At 38.9% G+C, this 12,322-nt stretch overlaps 1 protein-coding gene across 2 annotated transcripts in view; it reads left to right on the top strand.

Moving 5' to 3' along the window:
* The window catches only part of GALK2 (galactokinase 2), a 61,526-nt gene that overhangs the window by 1,282 nt on the left and 47,922 nt on the right, over nucleotides 1-12,322 (top strand). For both annotated transcript variants that reach the window (XM_067555778.1, XM_067555777.1), the window contains exons 2-3: nucleotides 2,558-2,646; nucleotides 6,690-6,813. In XM_067555778.1, the coding sequence (XP_067411879.1) occupies nucleotides 2,558-2,646; nucleotides 6,690-6,813 (213 nt within the window). The remainder of the gene's footprint in view (nucleotides 1-2,557; nucleotides 2,647-6,689; nucleotides 6,814-12,322) is intronic.

Below are 12,322 nucleotides of genomic sequence, written 5' to 3'. Positions count from 1 at the left end.
CTCTCATTGGCATAGGGCTTGTCTACACTCGCAAAACTTTGTCCCTCTGGGGTGTGAAAAAAGCCACACCCCCGAGCAACACAAATTTAGCCAGAATAAGCACGAGTGTGGACAGTGCTATGTTGGCGAGAGCCGGTCTCTGCAGAGAGAGAGAGAGTGGCCGCCACTCATTTAGCTGGTTTTATGATGTCGGCGGGCGACTGAGGTAGTTAAACCGACCTAATTTTCTAGTGTAGACCAGGCCTCTGAAAATACACTAGTCAATATAAATAAACCCCAGCTACCTTTGTTTGTTCTTAGACTTTAGACACCAGCACCACTATAAAAACAGCTGTAAGCCTAAGGGTATGTCTTCACTGACAGATCGATTCTTTGGGATCAATTGAGCGGAAGTGGAGATCTGCTCAATTGATCTGGAAGTCGATTTACTAAATCCACCCCCAAAAAAAGAGCAACGCTGCGTCAATAGGAGCGCATTTCCCATCGACACAGCGAAGTGAAGATGCCACAGTAAGCAGAAGTTAGGAAATTGATGGGAGATACGCAAACTATCTGTCGACTGCTGCCGAATTTCCCAGTCAGTGTAGACCAGGCCAAAGAAATATTCTTGATACAGAGACACAAGAGAATGATTGCGAACATATCATATTAACATCACTTATAGCATTCTGCCAGCAAACTTCCCTATGGACAGAAGCATATATGTAAAGGGCATTATCATGATGGTGATCCAGAAAAGGGGTTTTCCTCTTTAGGGATTTTTAAGTTGGGCATCCAAACATTGATGCAGTAGTTGCTTTTGAAAAAATGTAGGAATTGTGACACTGTTTGGAGTGATTCATGACCATGAGTGTCAGCCTCAGGGCAGAGATCCCAAACCACTTGTGTGTTCTATAATTAGATTTCACCAACGCAATAACAAGTGTAAACTCCTAAAGCACTATAACAGTCTTAGACAGTCCCCTTGAGCATTCCAGTCTATCTTGCCCTCCAGGCAAACTGGATTTAGGAATAGTCTACACTACAGAGTTAGGCCGATGTAAGCATCTATACCACAATGTTCCTCCCGCTGACTTAATTCACCTGCTATGCTGAGCTAATAACTCCACCTCCATGAGAGGCATAGCACTTAGGTCAATGTAGTTAGGTTGATGCAGCATCTGTATACACTGTTGCTTACATCATCTGTTGTTGCCTTTGACAGCCCGAGCTGTCAGCCCTGTGTGAGGCTGACCGCTGGCACATTGGCACCCAATCCTGGGGCGCTGACTTTCAGTGCCCCACTTCAGTTGGTGCAAGCACTCCTGGTGAGGACATGCACCACCGGCAGAAGAAGAGCAGTGTAGACATGAACAACCAATTTACTTATTGCGGTGGCTGTAGGTCAACCTAACTTAAGTTGACAATTTTGTAGTATAAACATGCCGTTAGTGATCAGTGATTGCTATACACCAAAGATCACAAAAGAGTCAGGTTTGCTTCTAGTCCCAAGAGACCAGTCACTTACCCCAGGTCATTTTGTACCTTAGATCTCTCACTGAAGACAACGCTTGTAGCTAATCCTCTAATAAACTAACTAAAGATTTATTAACTAGGAAAAAGAAATGAGAGAATTATTACAAGGTTAAAGCAGACAAGCATATATACACAAATTAGTTACATTTTATGGTTTTAAAAGGTGATAGCGTTATATTGGTCTGTCAGATCTGAATGTCTTTTAGGGCTAATCCAGGTTGACCCTGGGGATCTCTGCTTCTGTTTCATAGTGCTCTGGTCCTGTGAGAGTACAAACAGCAAAATAAATGAAAAATTTTCTTGTAAGCTATTTTTATTTCCTTCTTCCAGAATTCAAGCTGATGGGATGGATCTTTTTACATGTAGCCTCTTAATGCGTGTGAAAGGGCAATTAACAGAATCTTTGTATTGTGACGTCTCACAATGGCCAATTTAGTTTTGATAGCCTTCCTGATGAGCAGCCTTCCTATAAATAAAAAGGAAATAGGAACTCTTGACAGGTTCACAATTTCAGAGCAAACATTTTTTACAGTTATAAAGCAAACTTTAAATATTACCTTGTAGCATGTGATAAAGATATTTATAAGTGTGATTAATGCATGCAGCAACTTACAAACATTTCATAAAGTCTTAACACTAAACACATTGTTATAAATTCAATACCTATCTTAACCATACTAACACACAGGTGAAACAGACTGGTTTCCAGCAATGAATTTGTCTGTACTTGGCTGAGGCCTAAAGGCTTGGCAAGACCTGGCACCTGGTTTGCCAGTGCCACTTAAGTCTAAACTCCCGATTGTGTTTTCAGTGACTTGCATTTTAAAGCAAACGTATCCCTTTTATTTCTGTTGCGTTACAAATCAACACTATGTGCTGATATTCAAAAAAGAGATTAAAGTTAGCTATTGGTGTAAGTGAGCCCAACATCATTGACTTCATTAGGGTGGAGCCACTTTACACCAAAGGCTGAATTCAGACTATGGATTTCCTACATGTTTTTCAATGTATTCCTTCTAAAGGCGTCTACCCTGCCTTTCAGATTGCTGAAGCTGAAGAAGATGTTTATTTCTAAATTTGGATCGGCTCCCAAGTTTTATGCTCGTGCACCAGGGCGAGTCAACTTAATAGGTAAAGGAAGAATATTATTCTCTTTAATTTTATGTCAAGTTCCAGATATACAACCTAAAAGATTATCTTTTTATATTTGGCTAAGGAGTGCTATTGCTTGACATTAAGTCATAAATGGGAAGGAGAAAATATTACTTCACTAGCTTTTAACTGCATATTATTACAACATGTAGTTCATATTAAGATCACAATTCAGGAAATCATGTTTATTCAGGACAGCACTTCAGCACATGCTTAACTTTATATTTTAAGTGTGATCTTGAATAGGGGTGGATTTAAGGACATACATGCTTTCCTGAATTGGTATCTAAAAATGTCTTTCCTGGTCAGTCTTTGGACTCACGTTCCTTCTTTGGTTTCTGCAGCTCAATCTCAGGCAGGTCTGGGATGGTGGATCCACAGATCAAGTTCACAAGATAGTATAATGAAATCAACCCATATCTTTCTCACCACCAGTTTAAATCTTCAGACTTGGTGATGCATCCAGGCACAGAGTGCTATACTTTGATGAGAGCTGGAAATGTTCTGCCATAGTTTTCCCTCCCTCATTCCATAGAAGTTCCACACAGTTGTCCCATAGGGATTATAATAGTAAGTTGGTCTGTAGAGTAAATGTAGTTATTTCATACCTATTTTTTTTTAAATGTGGCTTTATTTTGGAGACGCCCATTTTTATTTTAAGACCATGTTCTTTCTAGGGCTCAGTTCCTTGTCTAATTAGAATCTGACCCAGCCAGTCAGGCAAGTTCTCAGTGAAAGGGTTTTTGCTACAGATCATGGCAAATACACTGTAATAGAGCTCTCTGAGGGCCAGGTGGTCTTGTAGGTAGTGCACTCAGTATTGCCACTCAGCATGAATGGCCTTCTGTCCAGTTCCTCAGCTGAGGTTGGGTTTAGCTTTCCCTTGGTTTGCATTGTCCTTACTCTTTTCTTATCAGAGGGGGAATGAGATTGGAATGTGGTGTATGCCTCACCTGCAGTGGGTTAGGGGAGCCTCGGTCCTCCCACTGGCTCTGACCCAGAGCCCTATGAGATTCAACAGTGTCCAGCACCCTGGAGTTCCCTCAGTTATCCTCTCTGGGTCACTTCCTACTATCTGTCTCTCTGCCAAGGCTTCAATATAACATAACAAAAAGAAAAGAAAAGACAACTAAACTTCAGCCCCGACTGGGTTCAGCGTGCAGTCCTACTCCCCAGAGGGAAGCTTCTTCAGAACCCTTGCCCAGGAGCCCTGAGGTTAGGTCGGTCTTCCTCCCTGACCGAGCAGGGTTGCTCCCTTTTAAGCTTCCTCTCCAGCTGGAGCACACTCTGCAGGTCTGGAGACCCAAGGCTATGTGGGGCCAGTATTGTCCTTTAAACCCGTTGGGTCCAGTATGGGATTTGCACACCCCGTCACATATACATTAAAAAACATTAATTAGCCCATTGTGCAGTCAATTTAAATTTTTACCTTGATGTTCTATGAACATCTGGCATGTAAGATAATTAAAGGGGAGAACAGATGTTGCGTACTTGCTGTGTCTATTTTCTTTATTGAATGTTATTTTTGTATCTTATAACTGTATTAATGATTATTTAAATATCATTATATTTTCCTGGGAAAAGTCCAGATATAATATGTATATGAATTCCTGCATAAACTTTATCCAGTGGGTGATGAATATCCAGATGAGCAGACTTTGTCACAGGAAGAGGAATTATGTATTGCAATTTTGCTGTATACTAACCACAAGCGAAATGAAAATAATTTAACTTGCTTGTCTTGCTAGTTTTACCAGTGACATATAAAGCACAAATAGTCTTCCTACTCTAACTGCCAGACAACAGTCCATCCATCATCTTGTAATTTTGTTAAAGAACATAAAGATTTAAAAAGAAATGAAGTATACCAAAAAATCACTAAAGATATTTAAAGCTTTGGTACATTAATATAACATTTTACAAGTGCTGAAAAATCTATCAGTTGGGATTTTAACTATAAGAGCTGTAAAGTGTATATTCTGAAACGACTGGCAGAAAATTTTCTAGGACATGAAGCAATTCTGCACTCCCATACCAGCCATTAGAATCAAGGATGTTTCTTCTGCTGACTCAGATTCCAAAGCCCGAAGGGGCCATTGTGAATATAGAGTCTGAACTCCTATATATTATGAGCCCTAGAACTTCCCCAAAATTCCTTGAACCTATCTTTTAAAGAAAAAAATCCACTCTTGATTTCAAAATTGCCTGTGATAGAGAATCCATCTGTGTTAAATTGTTTCAGTGGTTAATTACTCTCTCTGCTAAAAATGTACACCTAATTCCAGTCTGAATGTGTCTAGCTTCCACTGCAGCCTTTGGACCATGTTATACCTTTCTGTGCTAGACTGAAGAGCCCATTATTAAATATTTGTTTTCCATGTAGGTACTTATAGATTGAAATCAAATCATCCCTTAACCTTCTCTTTGTTAAACTATATAGATTGAGCTCCTTGAGCCTATCACTATAATGATTCTCTTGGCTGTTCTCTGAACTCTCTCCAGTTGATCAACATCCTTCTTGAATTGTGGACATTAGAGCTGGACACACTATTTCAGTGGCAGTTGCACCAGGGCCAGAGGTAAAATAACCTCTCTACTCTGACTTGAGATTCCCCCATTTATGCATTACAGGGTCGCATTGGTCCTTTTGGCCACAGCATCGCACTAGGAGCTCATGTTCAAATGATTATCCACCATAACCCTCAAATCTTTTTCAGTTACTACTTCCCAGGATAGAGTCCCCCATCCTATAAGGATGTCCTACATTCTTTGTTTCTAGATATACACATTTACATTTTGCTGAATTAAAACACATATTGTTTCCTTGCCCCAAGTTTACCAAGCAGTCCATGCCGCTCTGTATTAGTGACCTGTCCTTTTCATTATTTACCACTCCTCCAATTTTTGTATCATTTGCAAACTTTATCAATGATTATTTTGTGTTGTCTTCCAGGTCACTGATAAAAATGGCATAGGCCAAGAACAAATCCCCGCAGGACCACACTAGATATAAACCCACTCAATGATGATTCCCCGTTGACAATTATATTTTAGATCTATCAGTTAGCCAGCTTTTAATCCATTTAATGTGTGTCATGTTATATCATTCCACTCTTTAAATCAAAATGTCATGTAGTACAAGACAAACATCTTACAGAAGTCTAATATATTATCTTTATCAATCAATCTCATCAAAAAAAGATTTCAAGTTAGTTTGACAGGATCTGTTTTCCATGAACTCATGCTGATTGGCATTCATTTTTTTATTAATTGAGTCTGTATCAGCTGCTCAATTATCTTGCCCAGGATTTATGTCAGACTGACATTCCTATGGTATTTGCACAACATTAGCTTTCTTGCAGTCTTCTGCACCTTCCCCAATGTTCCAAGGCTTATTGACAAGCAACATTAATGGTTCAGCGAGCCTCTGAGCCAGCTCTTTTACAACTCTTGGATGCAAGTTATCTGGATTTAATGATTTTTAAATGTCTGACTTTAGTAGCTGCTGTTTAACATCCTCCTGAGATACTAGTGGAATGGAAAGAATGTTATCCTATGATACTACATCATCTGTTATTTTCCCAAATACAGAACAGAAATATTTATTGAACACTTCTGCTTTTTCTGCCTTATTATTAATAATTCTGCCATTTCTATCTAATAATGGACCAATACTATTGTCAGGATTCTTTTTGTTGTCAATATACTTAAAAAGCTCATTGTCTTTAACTCTGCTAGCTGTAGACTTCGCCCTGAATGCTTTTGCTTCCCTTATCTGTTATTTACAATTCTTAGCTTCTGATTTATATTAATTACTATCAATTTCCCTTTTCTTGCATTTGTTATATCTTTTGTTATTGTTTTTTTTAATCTACCTTCACTTTCCTTGTAATCCAGGTAATTTTTTAAAACCAATATAGCCTTTTTCCTCTACTGGAGGATTGTGGCTTTTGGGGCATCTACTAAAGTGTTCTTAAACAAGAATTATTCCAAAATGCTGTTAAATTTCTGTTATTTTCTAGGAGAACATATAGACTACTGTGGGTATGCTGTCCTCCCTATGGCTATAGAGCAAGACATACTTATAGCTGTTGAACCTGTAAAAACTCAAGTTGTCCAACTAGCCAATACAAACCCTTTGTACTTGTAAGTATTTATTTATTTCACTAATTTATAAGGCACTAATCATCTAATTGCACCACAGTTGCAAGCTAAACTTGTATAAACCAAGTTTAAACCAATGTAAGAGTGTCTTCCAAATTGCAACATCTGTGTACAAACAAATCCTCAAAGGGCAGAGTCCCATCTACTGAAGCACTAACTGTACTTCCTTTAGAAACCAGGTGCTGTTTGGAGTGTTCCCTTCCAGACAATAGCCGAATCTGACCCTGTTTAACTTGTGAAATGTGACAGGCTCACAGCATGAGATGATATACATGGAGATTAATTGTATAAAATGGTATGGGACAAAGGTGTGTGAATTTCTATAAACACTACAACGGTTTTCCTCAATGGTACAAGATCTAATCAAGTGGAATGTTACTGGTTTTAGTTATGCTATATAAGTTGTCTGAGAGGGTGAGGTTTGCTACTTCTCTCCTCCACCTCTCTGTTCAGGTTTCCCGCAGTCTGCACTTCTCTCAGAAGGCCCCTTTGGCCTACAAAATTCAGAAACTTTTTCATTGCAGGTTTGACCATTGAGAGGGGGAATTCCAGAATTAAAATAGGACTGTTATCTAAGTTGATTACTACTCTCCTTAAATGCAGATGCTACAAGACTTCTATGGCCACGTTAGTGAATAGGATATATTTGCAGGGGAAAAATGGTTTTGATAGTTGCTGAATGAAGCGGTGACAGAAAATTTAAGCACTTTGACTAAACTGATCTTTGAGCCAGGGCTTGGCACAGCAAATAACCTAATTAATCCCCATTAAAACAAGTACGGTTGATACTAAAGCTAGAATTATAGCTCCTGAATTAAAATTGCATGCACAATCAGTATATTTTTGTAGTTGCTTTGGCTTCAATTTGAACTTGTGGTTTTAGCTTAGGGCAGCTTTCTGCATACAAACAGACAGACAATCTCTCTGCTTCACTGTGACCCTCCTGGTTAAATGCAAAAAGAAAAATATCTTTCAACACTTTTGAGCATTATGATATTAACAATTGCCTTTGAGCTGCTGTGTTTTTTTTTTTTACCAATCTATCACAGAGCAAGGGTTTATGCATATGCTGAATGAAAAGCATGTGCCCTTTGCTAACCAGGGATAACCACAAGTCTCCACAGAGTTACCCTTTCCTAGCTCAACATTGATTTTACAGACTGCTGAAATGTTTCAAACCTGTTTCACCCTGTAGAGTTCATTTAAACTTTTAGGAAAGTCATAACAGAACAAGTCGCAAAGAGTTACCTTTTTAGATCTTAAAAGCTTCTCCACTGACAAGGTGCCCTTTGATATCAGTTGGACCAAAGGACTATTCAAAAACTGTGCAACTTTCTGAGGTCTCAGATGGCTACCTTTCACTAGTTTACTATCATAGTAAAGAATATGAGGATAGAGACTATCTTGACAAAATTTTAAAGAGTTTGGGGAAATACTACAGGATAACAGCCATCAGTTGGGTGTCTATCTCATGGCAAAGTATGAAAGTCTCGTATTCAGGAAATCAAAGAGTCATTAGCAAAGGGTTCCTAAACTTGAGGTAACAGACTGAAGCTTCAGTAGACAACCTGATGAAATCCTGCTGTAGAGAATCAACTTGTCCAGAAGAAAGAGGGTTTAAATAGCATTTAAGGCAAGAAAATAAAATCTCAGTCACATGGGCATTTCTCACTGCACAAGAAAGCTCCTCTGTACCTTATACACAGATATATGAATTCTGGTGTCTAACCTTGCAGCAGAGGTTAAATTTCCCAAGCATTCTTTGACAGAGAAAGGTCATGTTAGACAGTGTCATCATGGATTAAAAAGAAAACAGAAAAATTGCTAGTGACAGGTCAGCTATATTGCTGTGGTCTGTGAATGAGTAAGGTGCCTAGCTGTGCATGTGGCAAGGGCAGAGGTGTGTGTCGATAAGCTGGCTGATTTGGGTGTGCCATGACAAGCCTACTGTTTGAGTAAAGCCAATTGACCATTGACTTCCTTCTGTTTGAGTAAAAAGGCCATCTGCATATAAAAATTATAAGCATCACTTTAACAGTGAGGGGCAAATGCTGCTTCCTCCTTCTTGACAGCAGAGGGCCCTACCTGCACCTGAATCTTCGTGGTGTGGGACAGTATTCTAATGTACTGTTTATGTGAACCAGCTATTCCTTTTATTTCCTCAGCTATGACCAAAGCCAGTAGCAAGAAAATGGAGGAAGGAATAGTGGCTGTGCTCCTGCAAGATACCATAAGCTTCAATGAGTGTTGAGGAAGCTGATCAACTTGTTAAAGACACTCAGTATCTTGCAGGATCATATCCAAACTGAGTATAGTATCCTCTAGATAAGAGTTTAGCTCTGTAACTGGAAAGCTACAGAAATGCAGAAACTACTGCAGCTGAAATGAGAGAATCAAACTGCTCAAAAGAGGACCTAAGAAATTATTTCAGTATTGATATAATTTTCAGAGTAGCTTTAACACTCCAAATCTTTATAGCGTTATTGTTCATTTTACAAAGAGGTTTTCCTCCTTTTTATTTATTTCAATTATTGTATCAAGCTAGATAAGGACTTACACTTCTGTGACACGTGGCAAATAAAAAAGCCAACGTTGCTTGCAATTCCTGTTTGAGGAGTTTTCAAAAATTAGCATTGTTCTCGGCAAGAAGTCATAATTTTCCTTTGGCCAGAGATCCAGAAAATTTAACCACATAATTTTTACTGTTTTGCTTTGTCTGATGCTATAAAGAATGAAAGATACAAAGAAAATCTGATAAATGTTTATTTTGGAGAAAAATGGGCTTCAAACCTACTTGCTATCACAGACAACAACAATTTACACATACTGATTTTCATCCTGGATTTTTTGTGGTATGAATTTGGGATTATCCAGAAAACAAATTTAAATGACCACAACAAGTCATGTTTCTCATCACCCCAGCGAAACATTTTCTCTATTGTTCAAATAGTTTAGCTATTTTGTTGTGTTCAAAAGCCATGAGTGATGGATGGGGCTTTCACCTTTTCCTCTAGGACACTATTGCACAGTCTCATATATCTCAAACTGGAAGATTTTCCTGATATCCAGCCTGAATTTTCTTTGTCTTACTCTCATCCCTTTACTTCTACTTAAACCCCTTGTACCACCCAAACTAACTGCCCTTTCCATCTTGGTGTTAACTTTCTACAAATATTTGAATGTTGCCTTCTTCACAAGGTCCCATTAAATGGTACTGTTATGTATAGTTGAGCTTGAAATCATAGCAGATTGTGTATCAAGTGGCAAGCTACGATGTTCCTTTTAATATTAACGTCTCCAAAATGCTGTGAAGATTGAATTAAATTAATGTTGGACTTGAAAACACAAATAAAAAAATAAAGTTAGTGAATTCTAAGGATGAGAGCTGAAACTGTAACCTTGGCTAGAATTAGGCATAGGTTCCAGACTAGAAATGGAGGGACAAGTACAATGCCAGAAGGACTGTGAAAGTCTGGTGCCACTATCAAAGAGGCAGCAGAGTTTCTGCGTCTATTTCATATCAGTCAGGAGACTAAGGACTTGTCTACACAGAGAAGTTGAACTACTTTAACTGTACTGGTCTAGTTAAAGTGGTACAATCTCCACTTTGTCATTATATCAGTATAAAGGTGCTTTATACCAGTATTGGTGTTCTTATGTGGAAAGGTGAATGAGCTGTGCCAATATTGGTATAAATGAGTCCCCGCTAGGGATTGTATAGATATAAACTATTTTGGTTAAAAAAACCCAAAACAACAAAATCATACCTTTAATGGATATAGATATACCGGTGCAAAAACTGTGTAGACCAGGCCTAGACCAACTTAAGAAGCACACTTTGTAGCCTATAAAAGGATGACAGAGCACTTGCTGCCTTGTAGTGTTTGCTGGGTCAACCAAAATGTGAATGGGGATTCTTCCTGCTGCACAGTCCCCGCAGTGCAGTTTGTCTCTTGAAAGACCCAGTTTAGCCCTTAGTATTAGAAAAATCTACATTAGCTTTTCTTGACCTTCTCAATACCTTTGCCCTTTCTGAGTTGGGCCTCTGTTGCACAGACGACATCAGTTGGTTCCAGTTATGCGGTATACATTTGATTCATTTAAAAACATGGGGTGTCCAAAGTGATAAATTCAGGTCTGCCTCGGTGAGCTGCCACTCACATAAGTGGATTATCTCAAAAGTTAGCATAGAGAAAACGTTAAAATGTATTTTTATTTATTTACAGGGATGACTATTATTTGTTTTAAGGCTTTTTGGTTCTCTTAGATTCTGATTCAGGAAAGCACTTAAGTATATGTTTAAGTCCACCCTTGTTCAGGACAACACTTAAGCAAGTTCTTAAAGAAGTTCAGTCCTGAATAGGGATGTTTCCTTGAATGGGACCCTAGCTAGTAGAAAAAGCCATCACTTGGAAGAGCCAGATCTGGTTTAGATCTTTGTTTGAAGGAGAATGGGGTTGAAGATTGTCATTTGTCTAGTTTAACATTTCTGAGGTGGAAAGGACTGTTGGAAAGAGGACGGTTTAAAGAAGTGACTTGGGAAAGGAGAGTTTAAAGACGTGGTGTAGAGGATATGAAGGGGTCTGCAGCATAAGGGGCAGATATTACAGCATGGGGATGACAAAACCTGTCTTTCTTCCAGTAGAAGAATGAAGAGGAACCTCTGAGTTGAAATTCACTCCCTCCCAAGGGAGCGAGCATGGGACCCTTTGAGTGCATGTTTTATAGACCTGCCAATACAAACTACACTTTATGCACTACATGGTGCCATATTTCCTCTTGATGCAGACACCTAACTTCTAGCAGTGTTAATTGGAGCAGTGCACCTGTGTGAGGCCCCTTCTGCATTACTGGTTAATTTTAAATTGATTCAATAGATCTTTTTGACCAAGTTATTTCCATTATGCTGCTTTAATTTTTCTTTAACTTAGCAAAAGACAGGAATATAATTGAGGACCTGTGTATTCCATGTTTCTGTAGCTGCAGAATTTGCTATGGAATTTATGTTTTATTCATTTGCTCCAGAGCTGTGGTTCTGAAACAAACTTTTCTCTTAAGAAAATTATATTTCTAGCTCTTATGGTTATTAAGACAACCTTGAAAATGTGAGCAGAGTTTAAACTGATACAGTGTCTTCTTCCTGAGTCCTTAGACTGTATGACTGGCAGAATAGCTAATCCAATAGTGCCTTCCACACATCCCCAGTTTCCAACACCCTAATGATATGTCTACACTGCATCTTGGAGCAAGGTTGGAGCTAATGTGCTAAAAATAGCAGTATGGGTGTTGTGGCTTGGGCTCTCAAGCCCACTCAGTCTCCTAGACTTGCATGCCCATGCTCCAGTCCCAGTTGCAGTGTTCATATGGCTATTTTTAGCATGCTAGCTCAAGTCCTGCTAGCACAAGTCTATCTACCTGTTCTGGAAGGCTCACTCCCCCAGCTGCACTGTAGACCTACCTTAACTGTGCCTTAAAACTTTTGCTAGGACAT

Source organism: Emydura macquarii, unplaced genomic scaffold (assembly GCF_026122565.2).
Source record: "Emydura macquarii macquarii isolate MOO-44397 ecotype Brisbane River unplaced genomic scaffold, CSIRO-AGI_Emac_v2 contig_1644, whole genome shotgun sequence".
Classification (NCBI taxonomy): domain Eukaryota; kingdom Metazoa; phylum Chordata; order Testudines; family Chelidae; genus Emydura; species Emydura macquarii.
This window is presented reverse-complemented; position numbering and strand designations above follow the sequence as displayed.